Source organism: Triturus cristatus, chromosome 4_2, assembly GCF_964204655.1.
Source record: "Triturus cristatus chromosome 4_2, aTriCri1.1, whole genome shotgun sequence".
Lineage (NCBI taxonomy): Eukaryota > Metazoa > Chordata > Amphibia > Caudata > Salamandridae > Triturus > Triturus cristatus.
Window position 1 is genome coordinate 245,353,660 of NC_140586.1, and position 21,012 is coordinate 245,374,671.

General features: G+C 47.4%; 1 protein-coding gene across 2 annotated transcripts in view; it reads right to left on the reverse strand.

Annotated features, from left to right (window-relative positions):
* Positions 1 to 21,012, reverse strand: part of LOC146833558 (E3 ubiquitin-protein ligase TRIM39-like) — a 556,215-nt gene that overhangs the window by 368,026 nt on the left and 167,177 nt on the right. For both annotated transcript variants that reach the window (XM_085601414.1, XM_085601415.1), the window contains one exon: positions 14,727 to 14,810. In XM_085601414.1, the coding sequence (XP_085457540.1) occupies positions 14,727 to 14,810 (84 nt within the window). The remainder of the gene's footprint in view (positions 1 to 14,726; positions 14,811 to 21,012) is intronic.

The window sequence follows — 21,012 nt, forward strand, 5'->3', positions numbered from 1 at the left end:
ACAAATGGGTCAGATGGAGGTCTAACTGTTGCCAGAGACCCTGGCCCCACTGACAAAATCGGCACCTCGGATGAGTAGGAATGGGGTCTTACAACATCAATTGTGACACCTCTGGTGGCTTCAACGTTTACCGGTTTGACCACTATGTCGACAAACGCTGTATCTCTTTGGGGTTATCCTTTGCCAAAGGATGTCCCTGTTGACAACCGCCGTATATCCTTTGATGGCGTATCTTTTGAAGTCCTCTGGTTCTTCGACAGATGGGCAGTGTCGCTTTGGAGCAGACAGATGCCAGTGAATGCCTCAACAGCAACCTTGAAGCCACCGGGTGCTTAGACGTCGACGGTGATGTTGACGGTGCGGCCAGCGAATGCCTCAACGGCGACCTTGTTCTACAATGAAGTCTGATGTAGAGTGTGGAGTCGGAGGCCACTCCCGACATCCACTTTGACGCACACTGTCAACACAGGACTTTCCAAAGATTTTGACCCTCTACCTGTCAATGTCGATGGGGAATGGTGTTTCTCATGTGATCTCCCTCTGTGTGCTGACTTCTTATGAGAGGAGGGATCTTTGAAGGAGGGTTGAGAGCCAAAGGCTGCTTTAAGATCCAGCCTTTCCTCTTGTAAGCCGCACATCCAGAGCTTAGGTCCTTCACAGATCTTCTGGACAGCTTCTGACAAGGATAACGTCTGTGGAAGGTGAGAATGAGAAAGACAATAAAGACTGAACATGGATCAGTCTGCACCTTCTTTTTACCACAAGAGCACTTCACAAATAGTGAAGACATGTGACATAAAAAAACAAAAAAATTCAGTCAGAAAAATAGTCTTATGTACCGTAGGTACTTAAAACAGTCAAATGATTATATTAAATATGATATGTGTTCCGGGTTCCCACACGTGGGCTGGACTATAAATGCATATAACTTCCACGAGGATTCCCCTAGAAGAGAAGTGAGGATATTTTTATGGATGGTTGGCTACTGTCAGTGGATTCCACACTCGATTGCAAAGCCTTTATAGAGGGTGGCTGACAGGGAGGTTAGTGCCCCAGTGCCTTGAGATATATGCAAGCGTTCCTGGCGCTCAGACATAGCTTTTGTAGCACCACTGCTCTAGGCGTGTCAACTTATGAAAGATTTCTATTTATTCTGTCATGAAAGAGAAGGGTGCACACTTTCAGTCCTCACACAGCAGGGGGCAAAGCAGGCGACTGCATATTTTTCTGCTACACTAGAAGCAGTGGCCTATGTGCTTCCTAGGTGACTGAAGTGTTGCAGCTAATTTTTGGGCAGTTGTACAGAGTGAAACTGAATGAGGGACCAGTATAATGAATGTTTGTCCCATCAAAATAGTTGAGACATTGAGGTCTTGTACATATATTCAGCATCTAACAATCGCTTGACTAAAGTTTAGCAAACTATTCTTATAGCAGAGAATATTTCAGTGAAACACCACAGTACTCTGATCCTACAACACTTTTGCCAGGTAAGGAGCTAAACAACGAAATAGATGAAAATGGGCAGGATAGTATTGATGTGACAGAACTATACGCCAATCAGCACTGATTATTCAAGATGTAACATTCAAATTGGCTGGTGTCACTATTGCTGGATGGTTCTAGTTTGAGAGACCATCATGGAACTCGAACAGCATATGCAGTTTGCACAATAGCATATATTATGGAAGCATAATACTATTGTAATGTAACTTCAGTACAAGCCAATAGATTGAGTATTACAATCCATACAGATACCCAATACGGTTTTGGAGTGACAATTTGGGCCAACTGTGGTTACAAAGGGGTTTCTTGACATCCGCTGGCACCCCATAAGACATTGGTCTCAAATTATGGATTTATTAGAGGTTTTGTGCCTTTGTGCTCTTTTTCCTCTAGCTTGTTTTTTGTGCCTATTTTTTTTACCACTTTCTGCCCCTCTGACATGCTCCCTCATCCCTCCACCTCTACCCCTCCTGCGCCTTTTCTCACCTCCCTCGCTCCTTATTGGCTCTTCCAGCCACGTCTTCATCCTGTGCCCCTGCAGCCCCGCCCACCCAGCCCCTTGATTCTCCTAGAACCTACTTAATGGTGGGTGTTAGACCTGGCATCATTGGCATGAGTCTCTCCTCCATTTTTTTCTGTTTGCCTCCTCTGTTTACGATGTTTTTGCTGGATTATTGCTTTGGGCACTGTGCCACTGCTGATCAGTGCCACAGTGCAAGTGCTCCCTATGTTAAATTATTACATGGATTAGTGTTACCATGATTGGCTTGGTTGACTTACTGTTCAGACCCTAGTCTAGTGCACTGCGTGTGCCAAGGGCGTGTAAGTTAACTGCTGCTGGTGGGCTTGCAGCACGGGTTGTGCCACCCACAGAAGCAGCGTGTAAAATGTGTCTCAGGCCTGCCACTGCAGCGCCTGCGTGCAGTCCCTGACTGCCATGTCGACTTGGCAAGGAAACCTACTTGCCAGTCTCTAAACCTTCACTTTGCCACATTTCAGACACCTCTATGGTAGGCCCTAGGGCAGGGTGCGTTGTTGGTAAAAGGTAGGTCATGCCCTGATGTGTGTGGCATGACCTAATAGTGATTTACAGCCATTTTCGGTTTTCACTATTGAAGGGCTACCTGCCTCCAATAGGCCAGACTGGGCAGACTGATTATTAACTCCATTATAATCTATCTGACTCAGGGAGCATGGTAGCAGGTCGAGTTTAGTATCCCTGAACTCAGAATTTAATAACACACCCTTTAGGATGGATGGTTTTTAAATTCTATGTTTGAAAATAGCCCTTTTAGAAAGTGGCTATTTTCTTGTCCAACTATCCACCGGTCTCTGCTGGTTTGGTGTGTGTGTGTGTCAGGGGCTGGGTGGCTCCAGAGGTCTGAATGAGTCAGTGTGGGGTGAATGAGGCATTTACACAGAGTGAGGGAAGAGTAGCCTGCCCTGCCTGACACAATTCTGGCTCCACCTCCTGCTGGGCGACTGATAGCCCTGCTCCTGCCAGTGACAATACTGGCTCCGCCTCCTGCTGGGCGGCTGAGGACTCTGCCCTGCTCAGTGAATAGGCCAGGTGCCTCTGCCTGGCAACACCCACAACGAACCTGAGATGGGGGGAATTTCCCTGCTTGGACAAAGGGAACAAAGGAGAAAAGGGGTATAAGAGAAGGACCCCTGAAATAAGAACTCAGATCACTTCTGACAAGGAAACCTGTACCAAGGACAAGAAGCCTGCTGATCTAAGGACTTGCCTCCCCTTTCTGCCAAAGTGCTGTTTTGCTGTGGAGGAACCTGAAAGCTGCTTCTTTATTTTTGCCAAGGAACAAGGAGAGAGGAACTTGGTATGTACTCTCTAAAAGCTTGCTAGAAAATCTCCAAGGGCTGGAAGAGTGCCAGTCTCCTGTTGAAGTCACAGGGCCAAAGGACTTCACCATCTGCTGAATTGCTGGAAAGTGTCGTTTCCAGTACACAAGGGAAAATCTGCAGTCTCGACGCCGCCGCCGCCGCCGAATCCAGCTCGACATCGTGAGTAACGGCTCCAGTGTCCCGAGCCTTTGACGCCGGCCGCCGGGCCCGATTGACGCCAGCAGCAACGCCAGTGAGCAGTGGGTATCGGTCCCGGCTCCAAGTGACCCCGTCTCGACGCCGGTATCGACGCCAGTGAGGAGTGAGTATCGGCTCCACCTCCAAACGACCCCGTCCCGCCGCCGATCGTATCGACTCGACGCCCTTCGACGCCGTGAGCGCTGCTCCGGCCCGACATCCCTCGACGCCGCTGCAGATCGACCCGACTCCGAGGCACGATCCACGCCGCCCTCGACGCCGACATCTCGACGCCGTGGATCATCGTTTTCTTCATTTCTCAAGGTACTGTACTTGTGGGGTCTGTTGCAACTCCAGGCTCGACGTAGCGCTCCTCGCGGTCGACGCCGAACCTTGGGAATATCGCAGACTCTACGTCGTGTGACTCCTGTGGGGGTTACATTGTTGCCAAAGAACTGTGCTCAGAAGAATACTTAATTTTGTTGCTAAAGAACTATTTGCCAAGAAGAAACCTTACTTGAACTATTATTTTTCCTTCCAAAGAGTATTTATTAAGACTGTGGTATATTTTTGTCGTTATTTGGTCTTGTGCTAAGCCTTATATAAAAATACTATTTTTATAATAACTTCTGTGTCGTGTCCATCTGTAGTGTATTCACTTTATTACTGTATGTGGTCATAAATGCTTAACACACTGCCTCTGAGATAAGCCTGTCTGCTCTGCCAAGCTACCAAGGGGGTAGCAGGGGTTATCGGAGTGTGTAATCCCCTTTCCCTGACTAGAGTTGGTTGGTCCCTATTTGTCAGAAGTGTATACCTCTGCCAACTAGAGACCGCCGGTTCTAACATTGGGCGCGGTGTGTCAGTGCTGCTGGCGTGCAAGGCAGTCTGCGCCCATCCATGCCTGGACCGCGCTAAGTGCCTTGAGGCCTTACCTGATCGCCCACCAGTGATACCCCGCAGTGCTCCTTCGATCACTCTGCCTGGGACACCTCTCCTCCTGCTGCACAATACATCATGATAGGAACCACCACCTTCAGCCACTGCCAGTTTGCTTGCAATATCCCAGACAGAGAGACACCCCCAGCAATACCTTTAACACCCCCACATAACATGCCACATCTCAACTTTCACATGCAAGCATGCTACTCAATACACAATCCCTCAAACATGTGACCGAAATCTGGGACTGGATATCCCGCCACGCACCAGCCTCTCTCTTCTGCACGGAAACCTGCCTCCACTCCACATCAGTACCAGACATCGTTGCGGCAAACCCAGTGGGCTACAAGATCGCACAACAGGACTACCTTTACAAGCGGTGGAGGGGTGACTCTCAGTCATCTACAAAGACAACAAATGCACAATATCCACGGAGAGCACCACCCCATTCATGGAACAGCAGCACTCCAAGCTCGCAAATCTCAAAACTTCACCATAATGGAACCCTCTTTTACACACTACCTGGACCGCAACTCAACCTCACTAGCCTCATCACCAACTACTCCAGAGCCTTCATACCCCTCTGACACCTCAACTAACACTTAGAAGACCGAACTGACCCCTGCTCCACAGCACTTCTGTGATTAGATGAGATATTCAAGCTTTCTAGAACAACCTCACATCGCAGGACACACTGAACCAATCTACTCCACAAGCAACATAACCAAGTGCAATTCCACTTCACATCTCACACGGACCAACCACTCAATCATTCACTTCCAAATCAACACACTGTAAGCCAACACACCCACCAGCGAGTGTCAAGCTACCCAGTCACAGCTGGAGCAAAATCTTAAAAGCAGACTGGCTCAAAGCCCTCAGCACGAACCAAATTAACCCCATGGACAACCTCAATGAGGACATCAACTGCCATGCACCCAATAAGCAAAGAAAAACCAACAAGCAGGCAAGCTGGCACACAGAAGACCTCCGAGACTTGAAATCCTGCAAACAGCTAGAAAGCGCCGGTCACAAAACCACAGATAGAACCACCTACAAGGCTGTATTTAGACACTACCACTTGCAATTGAGAGATACCAAGAAAATAGTGCTAGCTGAATAAATCAAAGGGAACTCCAACAGCTGCAAGGAGAGGATCTCAATAGTCAAGGAACTCACTACACCCTTTGACTACCGTCAACAGCATCACCCCTTCCATGAACTCTGCGACAAACTAGCAAACTTCTTCCGCAGCAAAATCTCAAACATCAACAATTTTACACAACAACCAGACTCCAAATCACATCACAAACCTGACCATCACCATCCAAAACAGCCACCTGAACTAATGAAAAAACTCAGAGAAGATACTGCAACAATCATGCAGAACATCCACTCGGGCCCCAATGGACCCACGACCCACCACATCAACAACCTCCGAGCATTATCAATCAGCAGGGTCTTCACCCACATAACCAACACCTCCATCACATCTGCCACATTCCTGGGAAGACTGGAAGCATGCTGTGGTCAACACCCTCCTCATGAAGCAGTCAGCCGACCCAAGCCAACTGAGCAAGCTCCACCTAACCTCCATGCTCCCCTACCCAGCCAATGTGATAGAGAAGGCCATCAATAAAGGAACTCACAAGCTACCTCGAACTACACAACCTAGTATACAATACTCGATCAGGATTGAGAAAAAACCCACTAAAAACAGCACTCACCCCAGCCACCGACCACATCTGGACCAAGAAGAAACAGCAGCTCATAGCCTCCTCTATGGCATTCAACAGTCTCCCACAGCACACTTCCTAGAACCCTCCATAAGATCCGAATCCAAGTACCTGCACTCCACTGGATCTGCTCCTTCCTCATGGCAAGAACCCAAAGAGCCAGACTCCCTCCCTCCCTTCACATCGGAAGCCAAGAACCTGATCTGCAGAGTCCCCCGGGGATCATCTCTCAGTAAGAGCCTGTTCAACGTCTTCATGAAACCGCTCACCAACATCATCCGATCGCAAGGCATTACCATCATCTTCAAGGCCAACGACCCCCACCTCATCCTCTGCCTGACAGAAGACAACCACCACCAGAACTACAGGCCTTCAGAAACCAGACCTTCCCATGGGACAGCACGCAGTGCTGACAGAGCTAGGACCAACACCCTGCCCGCCCCAGAAATCTAGGGGGGGGGGGGGGGATCAACCTGGATTACAAATTCAACGGTACAAGTAGACAGCGAGTGCTGGCTGCTTCCACATTCTACATATTCTACGAAAGGTCTTTAAGTGGCTACCACAGAACTACAGGCAAAGCGTCACGCAAGTACTCATCACAAGCGGAAAGTTACAGCAACGCACTACACTAGAATAGACAAGCAACTACTAAACAGAATTCAAACCATACAGAACCCTGCCGCAAGCCTTATACTCAACCTCTTGCTGAGACACTACCTCAACCCACCTCAGAGCTTCTTGGTTCTCATCCACAAATGCAGCCAATTCAAACTCCTCATACACATACAAAGGTCTTCACAGCCCTGGACCAGCATACCTAAACAACCGAAATACGCTTCCACCAGCCTACCAAACACCTAAGTTCAGTCTCACGCCTGCATTTACAAAACCAGAACAGGAGGAGGTCGCTTGTTCTACATTGCATCCAAAACAGGGAACGACCTCCCACAACACATCAGAGCTGCCTCCTCACTTGAATTCCGCAAGAAGTTAAAGACCTAGCTCTTCAAACAGGTCTGTACGGACCACATGCCTATACCTGCTCAAGCACCTGGGTACCCTCATGGGTGATTGGCGTGCTATACAAATTGGCATACCATAATACCCAAAGAAAACTGCAGTTGTTAAATGTGCCTCAGGCAAGAGTGGAGATATTGTTTCAGCAGGCAATAATTTTGCAGACTGTTACAAAATATTATGCTCTCCCTGTGGTACGTTATGAACAAATGAATCAGTATGGGAAAAGGAGTGACAATTTGTCAATGTCAGATCACTTGAGGAGATGAGGGAGCTGCAGAAATAGGTGCCTCAGAATGAAGAGGTTGAAAAAAAAGCAGAATGTTCAAGGGAAATAAATGAGGTCTGGATGTCAAGAGATGGTAGGGTTGTGTTGCCCAATTCCACGCTCTTGCAAATGGTAAGATATCGGCGTAGGCCTACACGTGGGATGAGGCAGTATGTTAACTTTAGGAACTATTGTTTTAACCGATGTTGGAGCCATTGCAGACGCACTGGGTCAGAGATTTATCACCTGTCTGCAGGTGAACGCAAGTAAGAAAATAGGGAGCATGAGCCATATAGGGAAATCAGAAGGTAGCTTCGCATAATTACTATTGAAAGTGGGGATCCTTGTCACTCCCCGCAGCCACCAAATGCTGGATGCGGGAGTTGCTGTCCCACACCGCTGTTGCTAGGTGCGAAATCCGGACCCCTCATTTCAACATTAGGCCAAGTAAGGACACCGTCTGAGATAGCCCTGCTCACCCCCTTAGTACCTTGGCACGAGCAGCCAGGCTCATCTCCAAGGCACGAGTGGACAGTATGTGCAACCACACTCACAGCAACCCACTGATGTCATGACAAGCAGACTCCACACGAGTTTTTATAAAAAAAAAAGAGTATAATCTTTATATAAGAAGTTATACGATAGGACCACAGGATACAAAACCAACATATAATAATGGGCAATATTCCTTCCGGTGAACTGGTAGGTTCTAATACCAACCACTGCTTCTAACCAACAGTTAAGTTCACTTCTAACCGTTCCCAAAAGGTTAGGCAGGTAGTATTGCTAGAATCACACGTTGCAAAAGAAAGAAAATACTGCAATGCGTAACGATATTCCCCCATACTGTGTACTAAAGAAACAATGCCATATGTAGCGCCACAATCAAATACTTTGCAATAGAAGGAATAATGCAATGCATATTACCAGCATGCCCTGTGCAAGGAGAAACAATGCAATGCGCCACGTTATAATCATGTACTGTGCAATGAGAAACAATACGCTACGTTACAATCATGTACTCTGCAAGGGTAAAATAACAGTGCGAAGGGCACCAAGCATGTAGCTCGTCAAGCACAAATATAGTCAGGTGTTATACGACAGTTCTATAGTTCGTTAGCAGCAGTAATACAAAGTGTAATACTATAGTTTTAGGTGCTCCGTTAACAGTCCCCCCCCCCGCCCCCCCCCCCAATCATGGATCAACGATGACACAAAAGTACAGCTTCTCACTCCGGCCCCAGTATTGCCCCTCCGTGGGCCAGCACGGACCTAGATCCGAGCAGAAGCAACACGCTTGCGCAGCTGACAGAAGCGAGAGGCCGAGAGAGTTTCTCTCCGGGTCCGCACCCCACCCCTGGTGGTGATCCATCTTACCGGGGGGTGGGGGAGGCAGAATACACACGACCCCAGACTTGCCTCTTAGTTCACTAATAGCGTTGTCATCAGGGCGGGCCAGGAATATTTCTCGGTTCGTGTTTAAGAACTCACTGTCAATTAATATACTGCTAAAGCAGAATGTTGGTGTGCACGGTCATTTAAAGACAGCACATTTTCCATTGAAATGGCTCAGACTCCTCCCCCCCCCCCCCCCCCCCCCCCAAACATGCAGTTTTACTGATAAAACTAATTAGCGTATAAACCATGTTTGGAAATTGGGTTTCAGTAAAAATATGTTTCATTTATACATCACCAAATCAAGTATTCGGATTTGTTTTCCTCCTAAAAAATGTTTACGCCACAGAGAAATACAACAAGCATTGGCATAGCCAATAGGTCTCGCCTTTGGGACCTTATAAGTATTTAGTCATGCAACAGTTGCATAACTAAATACTTATAAGGTCCCAAAAGCGAGACCTATTGGCTGATGTAAAGCGGCTGTGCGGCCGCGCAAGTGAAAGTAATCGCGGTAAAGCGCGGCGCCCGCGCACATGCACTGTAGCTCTAGGCTGGCCTGGTAGCCCTTTTTGGAGCCCTCTCAATAAGTCTCGCCAGACCAGCGCATGCGCTGGGTCAGGCGAGACCTAAAAATGTGCCTTCATAACTACTGAAATATAATGAGAAATATTTGTACAGTTCAATTATTAGCTATTACAATGTTGTGTTAGGGAAAAAAGCCTGACCTCTCACAGCCTTTCATTTCACGCACTGTGAATTGTGTAACAATTGTGCTGTGCAATTAACAAAATCCTCTAACTTCAGTCAGAAAAAAGTCCATTCAGGAAGACAAATTTACTTCCGTCTCTGAATGCAGAGCAAAAGTGACAAGATAAAAGCAGGATTTAAAGGCATCTTTATTGCTCATTCACTATGGGGGTGAAAAGAACAGCGTTTTTTTGTCAGATCGCCAACTGGGCGCATAGGCCTTAAAAATAGCTACGCACTGATGAAGTCTGACTCGCCATAGCGAGGGGGCGAGCAGATTGAGGCCTGTGTTAGATGCACTTCCTTTAGTCTTTTCAAGTATGAGGAACATACCCAACAAAACTATGGGCTTGACTCCTTACAAAATAGGCAGAGCTCTGAAGATTCCTTGTATACCTTCAGCTGCAATTGTGAATGTTACTGATAATCTGCCTCTGGATTGTTGGCTGACTTAGTACGCTCTGAATCTAGCCAGGTAAATATGGCTACTCCTTCAGCAAGTTAAAAACCCTGCCATGACCTATAGTCTAGTAACTAGGTTGTGGTAAAGAAGCATGTGAGAAAAACATGTTTGGAGACTCCATAGAAAGGCCCTTTCAAGTGATCTTGGTGAGGAATGCTGCTGTTAAGTGCGAAGGATTGCTATACTGGATTTAAACATTTCACACTATGACACTGAAGACCAAAGATCAAGAAATGGTTGCATAGCCCTAATTCCCAAGGTCAAGCTCAAGTTCGCTATGTTAATCAAGGTGTGTGTGTGTGTGTGTGTGTGTGTGTGGGGTGGGGGGGTTGAGACCAGCAAGTTGAAGAGTATCATCATTAAAAAGAACAAGGAAATCAAACTTGAAAACTACATCTGAAAACAAACCTCAAGAGCAGCTCAAGATGTCACAGTTGCAAGGTGTGGAGATCAAGAAACAAATGAAGATCAACATGAGGCAAGAGAAACAAATCTAACTGAAGATTGAATCTTGATACAAGACAATCGGTCTGTATGTGTAAGAGCAGGGAGAAGAGCACTGCAAAAAGTTGACAGTTCAAAGAAAACTTGTCATTAAGATCAGTTACTGTTTGCCGATTTTTCTCAGTATCCATCACAAGAAGTGCAGAGCTCCTAAATGGGCATATTTTACAACCAGAACAAAGACACTGATTTGAGAAATATGACCTCTGTTAGAAGAACCTTCATACACAAACCAAGAATAAAGTTAGTCTACATTGAATCACTTCCTGGAACTAAATTATTTAAATCTTTAAGAACATTTTAGATTTTTCACAATATGCTTGCATAACTCAGGTTAGAATCGAGTTAAAAGATTTTCCCTGATGCCCGCATTAATAGTTAATGCCTGCTTTTGAAGATTAGTTTTGGACCTTAGCTCCAACCGAAGATAGTTTTGTGTCTGCATTTAACCTTTAAAGACTGTCCCTGTGCTTTCCTTATACCTACACTAGTTATTATGCCCGCACAACTTCTAGAAAACTTTGCACAATTCTTTTGACATTTTTGTACCTGGTTTGTAGTTTTAGTTTTCAAAGTTTATTTTTAAAGGCAAGCCAAGAATATGCTTGCAAATAGCCATCTTTAAAAAAACATTTATGGTTTTTTATTCCATTAGTATTTATTGGCATATTAGTGAGCCTATACACTGAATATGCTTCTGAAGATAAAAAATGATTTCTAATATAGTAATGCTACAAGAATCAGACGTTTCTATTAGGAATGTTAGGGAAAATACACATGCTACTCTGTTTACTGAACATAAGATAATTATGCATATTTTGAGTGGTTATATCTGTACTTGCATGCAGACTTCTGTTACAGAGGGGGTGACACTTTCAACTTTTAGAGCGATTAAATTTCCTGCAGTGCTAGTCAATATTATGACTGGACCCCACTGGAGTAATTTGAGACAGACTACAAATTGCCTTTAGAGGAGTTGCCTGGATTAAGGATTTAGCTTCTGTTAATAATAGACCCATTATGCTATTTGATAAAGGCCCTAACCTGACCAAAGAGAAAAATAAGTTGACTAAGGTGGAGCGTACCATTTTAAAGGAAATTTAATGAAAGGAGAGTGAAAATTAGCAGAAATGTTGCAGAAGTAAAAAAGATTAATTTAAAAGAAGATGCCGAGGAAAGATTTAGATATTCAAAGAAGCATCATAGACTTAAAAATAGTCAGGAGGAGAAATGAGCTAAAGGCTTGAGAGAGAAAAATTATTCTTCAGGTAGGATAGTTGTTAGAAATGGGGGGCGGGCAATGGTTAATGTGTAATGTGTAAAGCATTTGCACATAACCCATTAATACAGTGAAACACTACAAAAGGACACCACACCAATTTTAGAAACATAGCCAATATTTATCTGTGAAACAAAACCAAAATGATAAAAATCAAACATACTTAAAGATATGAATAATGCAAATATAGACTTAAACAGTTCCTTGAAGTCGATAGCTCCGTCCAGGGCTATCACAGCATTGTGAGCAAACAAATCCAAAGGTTCAGGCTGGCTGTTGCATCATGGACCAGCAAAGGTGTCAGGAATATCCGCAAAACAGTACCTTTAGAAACACAGGGTGTTGGGATCCTCGAGAGGAGCTCCGACGAGCCAGCGTCGTCAGGCGTCTGTTCCAGAGGTCGTAGCTGTAGTAGTCTGGCCCATAAAGTCACCTGTTGCAGGTCAAACTCCGTGCGGCTTAAGTCAGGAGTGCCGGTGTCGGCAGGCGTCAAGGCTGTGGTGCGAAGTGGAGCGGCATGCAATGTCTTCAGGTCACGGTGCAGGAAGCGGCTCCGTGAAGGTCGTCCAGCAGCAGTGAGACCACGGTTGCAGTGCCAAGTGTGGCGGTGCTTTCAGATCACGGAGCCTGCAGCAGAATCGGGTTGCTTTTTACACTCTGTGGCAGCTGAAACAGTTTCAGATGCAGGAACCCAGAGAAAGGTGAAGTCTTTGCTGTTCAAGACTTCTTGAACAGGGGGTGCAAACACTACCTCATGCCCTTGGAGATGCTCAGAAAAAGGAGTTGTAGAAAATTTGGTCCAGTCCTTTCACTGCCCTAGACAGAAGCAGCCACTGGAGGCCAACACAGCAAAGCACACAGCAGTGTTATTCTCTACTCACAGCTTCTCCAGCTCTTCTTGGCAGGTTCCTTAATCTCAAAGAGTTCTAAAGTCTTGGGGTCAGGACCCCAATATTTTATACCACATTTTCCTTTGAAGTTGGCACAAACAAAGCTCCTCTGACATACATAAACCAGTCCTGCCTGGGTCAGGCCAGGTTCATTCCAGGAGGGTGAGACAGCTTTGAAAGAGGCAGCCATAGTCCATTTAGGTGCAAGCGACAACTCCTCCCACTACTCTGACTGCAGCCAGGTCTATTCAGCCTGGCTACGAGTCACCCAAGAAAGGCAGGACACCTCCCCCTTGTGTCGGTCTAGTTTGAATGCACATACCCAGCTCCTGTCACTCCCAACCCAGTGAAAACAAAAATGGGCAGGGGCACACAGGATGGTTAAGCAAGGAAATGTCCACCTTCTAAAAGTGGCATTTTCAAACACAATATAAAAGTCATCTTTACTAAAAGATGTATTTTTAAATTCTGAGTTCAGGAAGCCCAAACTTCATTTCACTATTGTGTCCCAATGGGAAGTTATGCTTGTTACAGTGCAGCTCCCATGATAGACTATGGGACAGGCAGCTGTTCAATATTTAAAAACCTAACTACACAGTATTGACAAAATGTCACAACACAGTTATCAGTACTGTAACTGTTTATCAAGTTTTTCAGTAAAACAGCATCAGCTTGCACTTCAATTATTTTTTTTGCTTTTTTCCATATTCTTTTTTCATCCAACAGTGATTCCAGATTCACACTTTGAATCCATTTTATCAGTTCATTTTCACCATTCTCAGACATACAAGACAGTGCATAATCATGTATATGGTTCTGGTTTCTATTTATATAGCATGTTCTGTTTATTTCTTCAGTCTCTCTGCCACCACTCCCAAATTGGTCTTACTTATTTCAGCAGGGTTACCTTGATATCTCCCATTCTTCTTTAGGGTCTGTCACCTGTGAGCCACTCTACTCCTCTTCCAAGGGTCTCCAAGGATGATAAAATGTCATCCCAAAATTTCATCCTCCCCATGTAGGGTGGCGCTCACTTTGGGCGCATTTGTTTTGTAGTTTGTGTTCGGTCATGGATAGTAAAGATTTATAAACCAGGTTACTGGCTTCAGGCTATTCCCCATCATATGTAACGAGTGTAAGAGGCTGAATAACTGCGGTTCAGTATTGTTGGTCCCCTCACATTTTGTATACTATTGGTAATTGCCTCATACGCCAAGAATTGAATGGCCCGGAGACAGTAATCTTTGAAAGAAGTCGCCTACCATGCGGACTACATTGGTCAAGAACTCTAATCTGTTTCTCCTGGCCGTTTCTAGTTTATATACAATGCCAGACCGTAGTATTGATTGGACACGGAGGGGCACTTTTTAGGTTCTCTTTATACATACCTGCCAGCATTATCACTATTCACCAGTCTTCGTTGCCTTTTGCCTGCTGATTTGCTTAAGAGACGTGCAGTGTGGGCACCCTGAATGTGCCACTACTGCAAACCTGGGCACTAAAATTGCTACTAACCAGTTGCCTACATCTCCCTTTCAAATGGGTGGCCCTTTTCATCCTCCTCTTTACTTTATCTATTCTTCCCCTTTCAACTGTGTAGAGAAAGTTGAGGAAAAAAGGCTTTCTATAAAAGTTAGATATGCAATCTGTAATTGATTCAGTTCTCAATGTAAAGGTGACTCAAGGAGTTTGAACTCAATGGGTTGACCAAGTACCTCCTGTGAAGTTTTGCAAGTAATCTGTACAAATAGGTAGTGTCAATCAAATTATTGCAGAAATTAAAAGGGTGAGCCAAGTGTTCCCCCACAGCTGCTAAAGATTCTTACTGGATTACCCAGCCCATGGTGCTGATGGAGGACTTCGCAAAGAAATACTTTCACTCTAGAATTTGCTGCAAACCAGGTTCTCAGGGACAATCTTGACTATCACTCACCATCATAGTTTCATGCTGCTGCTTTTCTTTGAGTTTATATTCAATTTCTTGCTTCAGAGGACCGAGCAACTCCTGGAGTTTTTCCTGTAGAGGGAACAGTGAAGGAATTACCCAGGTGCATCTGTATGGTAAGTGATTAAGTACATTTCACTATCTGAAATTTGTGTGCATCATCGTTAGCTATGCGTCACTCAAGTGAGTAGTCAAAATCATAGGAAGGGACCAAAAAAGTAGCAACCAGCACATAAGCAGTGGATATCAGGCAAATGATTCACAAACTATTAAAACTAATATTTGGAGGTTGGCAGAAGCAAACTATGAACTTGGGTCATTACCACAACAATGTGGAAGCTTAGGTACCACGTTACTAAACTATGAACAAAGAATTTACTGGATTTTGGTTGGGTGATATATTCAAATTTAAGGGCATCCAAAGAACAAATTGGCTGCCTCCACTGCTACTTAGAGTCAAGGACAGACTGCAGAAAAGTCTGTCACTGCTTAGAGCCAAGGAGGTAGACTGCCCTAAATGCAAACAATGTGTATCAAATGAAACAAGACGACCCTAATGCTTGCGCAGCCCACAAAAGATTCAGCATAACAAGACTGATCCAGATGGAGCAGGGGAAATACAACATTTTTTGTACCGCCTTCGAAGATAATGACCTCGTAACCTTAAAAAAACTAACTGTTTAAATGCATGAAGTAATCAATAAATGCACCTTTAATTAGACACTACACGTGGGAAACTAACTGGCATTTGCAAAAATCTAATTTATTTACAAATGTGAAATTAAATTAACATACGTTTGTGATTCGTGTAGAAAACAGAAGTAAATTTTTTTTTTTTTTTAAGTTTTCAAAAACCTTTATTCAGCAGATAGTGTCGATACACGGCTTGGTGCCTACAACCTCGTCGGGCCGGCAGCGTAGCATATGTTAGTCAGAAGAGTGTAGGTATACACAGCGGTTCGCCAACAACCCTAAAGGGCCGGCCGCGTCATAGTATATATGTGTTACATTTCCTAGTTGTGTGCAAGGTCATTATAATGGAACATTATCACAACGTACATTGCGCAGCTGAGGAGGGAAGAGCAAAGAAAGAACAAATGGGTAGTCCGTCACCGACATCGCGAACATTAGGGACCAATCAAAGAAGTGAAGCAACAGTTGCTCAAAAAAAAACGAGGCATCAAGGAAGTACACGTCGAGCGGGACCACTCCGCTCTCCATCCGCCAGTCCACCCCACTCTCTCTCATTCATACAGGACTCGCTTTGCAAGGGGGGGGGGGGGGGGGGGAACACACCTATCCGCCGCAGTCAGCAGCCCGGCGGGCTTCCCCGTAGGCAAATGCGAGGGGGGGGGGGGGGTGGGGGGGGGTCCAGCACCGTGCAGTCCATCCTACTCCGGCGCCCCATCGGGGGCATCAGGCGATGTAGCCGCTAGGTAGCACCGCAGCGGAGCCCATATGTCCGCGGGACGGGACGTTGTTGGCAACAGTTCGGAATAAGTGCTAATCTGTTCTTGGCAGTAGGCAAGGTCACGAATCCAGTCCTTGAACTTCGGGGCTCTACCCCTACCCCATCGACAAGCAACCCGTCTTTTAGCAATGAGGAAGGCAAGCGCGACAAACTTGCGGTACCCCGCGCGTATGGGCTCTACATACCCCAGCAGAGCAAGGAGGGGAGAGGGCTCCACTACAGAGTCGACCATTTTGGAAAGTGCTTCGCATACTTGACATCAGAAACGGTGTACTGCTGCGCATTCCCATGCAAGGTGCAAAAAATCCGCCCTGAGGGCCTGGCATCTGTCACATCGGTCATCATCCCGAAGCTGAAAGCGGCAAAGTCGCGCAGGGGTGCAGTACAGTCTGTGGACATACTTGTAATGTATTATCCTGAATCGACTGCTAGCGGAGATGCGTTCCGTCTTCAACAGACAGAATTCCCACTGTTTGTCCGTGAGCGGGGCAGGTAGCTCTTGGTCCCATTTAACATGCGCTGCCAGTGAAGGCGCCGGCATGGAGGAGTGCACCGAACGGTATATTTTAGAGACGAGTTTGGTCGGGACGTCGTCGCGCAGGATGCGGTTCAACGGTTCCATGGGCGAAGGTTCCCGTGGAAAGTCAGGCATAAGCGCCCTCATCCCTTGTCGGAGTCGGAGGTACAGGAAGACGTCGAGTGGAGAGGGCTGTATGCCTGCATACAAATCGTCCATCGATCGAAAAGTGCCATTATGGAACAGCTCCCCCCCCATGTCGAGACGTGAATGTTGTGCAGTAGCTTGTGGAACCCCGCCTCCTGCAGTAAGGGCAAACTGGGGTGATAAGCCAGGGGCATGAGTGGCGCGTATAGGAAATCCAGGCCCACCTTAGCAGTCAAGTGCGTCCACGCGGACACCATGCTGAGCAAAGCTGAGGGCGTTTTATCTCTACCTGTCACCGGGATAAACAATGCGCCCTCTACGGGGACCGGGTGTGCCAGCCAATGTTCAGCCGCAAGTTGCGGCATATATCTGGGCTGTCTTATCCAGAAGAAAGCGAAATGCGCCTGAGCTGCATAATAGTACAGTTCAAAGTCGGGGATGCCAAAACCACCCTGATTGTACGGTTTTATTAGAGTCTCCCATCTCAGCCGAGGCGCCCTGCGACCCCACACGAGTGTAATAAGCTCAGTGCGCAACTGCCGAAAAAAAAAGGCGCCCGGATGGAAGGGAATATTCAGGAAAAGATATAGCAATTGTGGCAGTATCACCATTTTGATCAAGGACGATCTGCCCGCCATAGAAAGAGGAAAGGAGTTCCAGCGCGTCACATGCTCCGTAATTAGCCCGCTACCGTAATTAGCCCGCATGAGTTCCTCCCTGCTTTTTTCAACGCGTATGCCCAGGTATTTAAAGTCGCCCTCACACCAGGTGAGGGGGAAATCCATTTCGAAACGCTCGGTTGAAGGCGTTAAAGGGAACAGACAAGACTTGCCCCAATTTATCTTGACCCCAGAAATCTCACCAAAACGGATAAACTCCCTGAGGATCGTATTTAGATTGGCCACAGGGTCCCGTATATAGAGGGTGATGTCGTCCGCATACATAGACACCAATATCTGTCTCTGAAAGCATCGTAACCCCTTGTCTTTATGATGTTGCCACAATCTCGCTGCCAGGGGCTCCATAGCAAGAGCGAACAGCAGAGGAGATAGTGGGCACCCCTGCCTGGTGCCTCTGGATATGGAAAAAGGAGCAGATAGCCGACCATTCACCAACACTTTGGCTCTAGGGCCAGTGTATAGTAGTTTAATCCAGGAAATGAATATACTGGGGAACCCCATTCGCTCTAGCACTTGGAACGTATAATCCCATTCCAGGGAGTCGAAGGCCTTGGTGGCATCAAGGAAGACCGCGGCCATAGGAAGGTCATCATGCACCGAGTTCAGAATGGAAAAGAACGTGCGCAGGTTATGGGACGTCACCCGGCCGGGCACAAAACCAGCTTGGTCAGGCAAGATCAAGTTGGGGAGCAAGAGATTAATGCGAGTTGCTATGAGCTTAGCTAATATTTTCACATCACAATTTAGCAGAGAGAGAGGCCGGTAAGAATCAACATCATTAGCTGCTTTACCTGGTTTAAGCAGGGACGTGATGAGGGCCATACGCATGGATGGGGGCAGGGAGCCGACCTCCAGAGCATCTTCATAGACTTCTCTCAGGACAGGCGCCATAAAGTCGATATAGGTCTTATAAAATTCAATGGGTATCCCGTCAAGCCCTGCAGTCTTACCCGACCGCATGTGCATGATAGCCTCCCGCACCTCGTCCAGCTGGAAAGGGGTGCTAAGAAACTCCTGTTGCGTAGGGCTAAGCCAGCCAAGCGAGACATCCCCCAAGTAGTCCTGCAAGTGGAGAGCTCCGGCTCGGGCAGACGAGTAAAGCCGGTGGTAGTGCGCGACGAACCTATTAAGGATCTGTGTGGTGTCTCTGTACAGCACGCCATCCTCCCCCAAGAGCTCCACAATGGTATTAGAAGGGCGCATCAGGCGCACTGTCGCCGCCAGAGCCTTACCCGGCCTCTCACCTTCGCCATAGCGGCGAGCAACCCAGTGCTTGCCTCTGAATTTCACCTCTCTAGCGGCTTCCTCCGTGTACTCAGTAATCTTTTCGCGGATGCTCTCAAGCGTGGCATCATCGGGATTGGCAGCCAGCGATGTCTCAAGCGTCCCCAAGTCCGCCTCCAAGAGGCGAAGACGCGCCAGCAAGCTCTTCAGTACACCCGACCCTTTGGCTATGCACATGCCCCGTAGCGTTACCTTAAATGCATCCCAGATGGTCGCGACCTCTGCCACCGAATCTTTATTGCGACGGAAAAAGTCAAGACATTCTTCGCGCAGTTCTTCCTGAAACAGTTCGTCCAACAGCATCGTGGGCTGTAGACGCCAGGCCGTCTTCGGAGGGCCAAGGTCAGGAGCCCGCAGAGTGACTATGACCGGCGCGTGGTCGGAGAAGGTGCGAGGGAGGTGAGCCGCCCGGTCGAGTGCTGCCAGAAAACGCGGCGCCAAGAGGATGTAGTCGAGCCGCGCCCACGATTTCGCCTGAGCCGTGGTGTGCGTACCCTCCTGTGAAGTAGCGTGGAGGTGCCGCCATGCATCAATCAAGTGGTGTTCTGCAAGTATCTCCAGCAGCGCTCTGCGGGATTTGGTGAAGTGATGGGGAGCAGGGTGGGATCTATCCATCTGCGGATCAAGAGTGGTGTTGAAATCCCCCCCCCCATATGAGATGCTGCGGGCCGGCACCTATTATGGACGCCTCAAGGTCTGTGAAGAATTGCGGGTCATCTACATTGGGGCCATAACAGCAGACTAGGGTCACCGCCAGCTGGCCAAGCCTACCCCACATCAGACTGTACCTGCCATGGGTGTCATTCTTACAGCCAGCCAGAACGAAGGGGGTACCTTTTTTCACTAATATCGCTACGCCTCGGGAGTAGGAGGAGTAGGAGGAAAACGCCACGTACTTAGCCCATCGGCAAGCGAAAGTCGGAGCAGTCTGGGTGCTAAAGTGAGTCTCCTGTAGGAACGCTATGTGGACGGTATGGCGGTCTAGGTAGGAGAGGATCTGTCTACGTTTCCTCGGGTCCCCCAAGCCTCTAACGTTCCAAGTCAGTATGTTCAAGTCAGTGTCCCCCATTAGAAGTTGGATGAGGAGAAGGAACAAGGCGCAGTGGCCAAGGAGCCAGTGCCCGGACATCTACCCAATGAACACATGTCAATTTCACACACCTCACAGCACCGCTAGCAGCGGAGTATGCCTCATGCCGCACAAATGTACCTAAATGCAGTCCTCGGAGGTAACAGCACCACCATTCCATGAATAGCAACATCAGGACATCCTCTGCGTACCAAAACGTACCAACATAACAAAAAAGAACTACACCCACACCCCTCCCAACCCGCAGCCCAACCTTGGAACTGTAACCTGTCACAGTAATGGTCTCAGCTATCGAGATGTACGTAGATAGCACATAGTATAAGAATCGGGAAGAAGTGAGAAAAAGAGACGAGCCGCTATATATCCAAGCAGGTACATACCCTGTAACCCCCTCCCCCACCCACTGAAGCAGCCCCGACTTGCCAGAAAGTACATCCCACCCCCCTCCCCAAATTGCCCCTACCCAGCTCAACAGGAACAACATAGTCAGTTTATCCATAGGGGAACACCCTTCGGGGGACATCCAGAGGACACGCGTAGCCACCCTGTGCGTCAAGCTCCCCAGCACAGACAGAGGAACGAGGGAGGGTGGTGCCTGGAATATCTTACCAACCGACAGCCATCAGCCATCCAGTACAGCGCAATGCCGCCTTGAGGATAACATCCAAGCGGGCATATGTGGAGGATCTCCAGAAAAGCGTCATAAAGCCCTTCCCTGGGCCCCGCTGCGAGCCCCAGAAGACAGAGGGAAAGACAGTCACTGTTCGTCATCTTGCTCAGTACTATCCTCTCCGCGCTGCCCATTACGTGCTTGTTTCAGGGATCTCAGAAAATCGTCCACTTGCTGCGGGCTTGTAAAGAAATGTTGCTTCGCCTGATGGGTGATTCTTAGCTTCGCTGGGTACAGCAACGCATAGTCAATTTGAAGGGCCCTAAGTTTCTTCTTCACATCGATGAACTTGCGCCGCTGTTCCTGAACGACAGGAGTGAAGTCCGGATAGAGGGTGAAGTTGACACCATCACAGGTGAGGTGCTGATTTTGGCGCGCAGCCCGCAGCGCCGCGTCTCGGTCCCTATAATTCAGC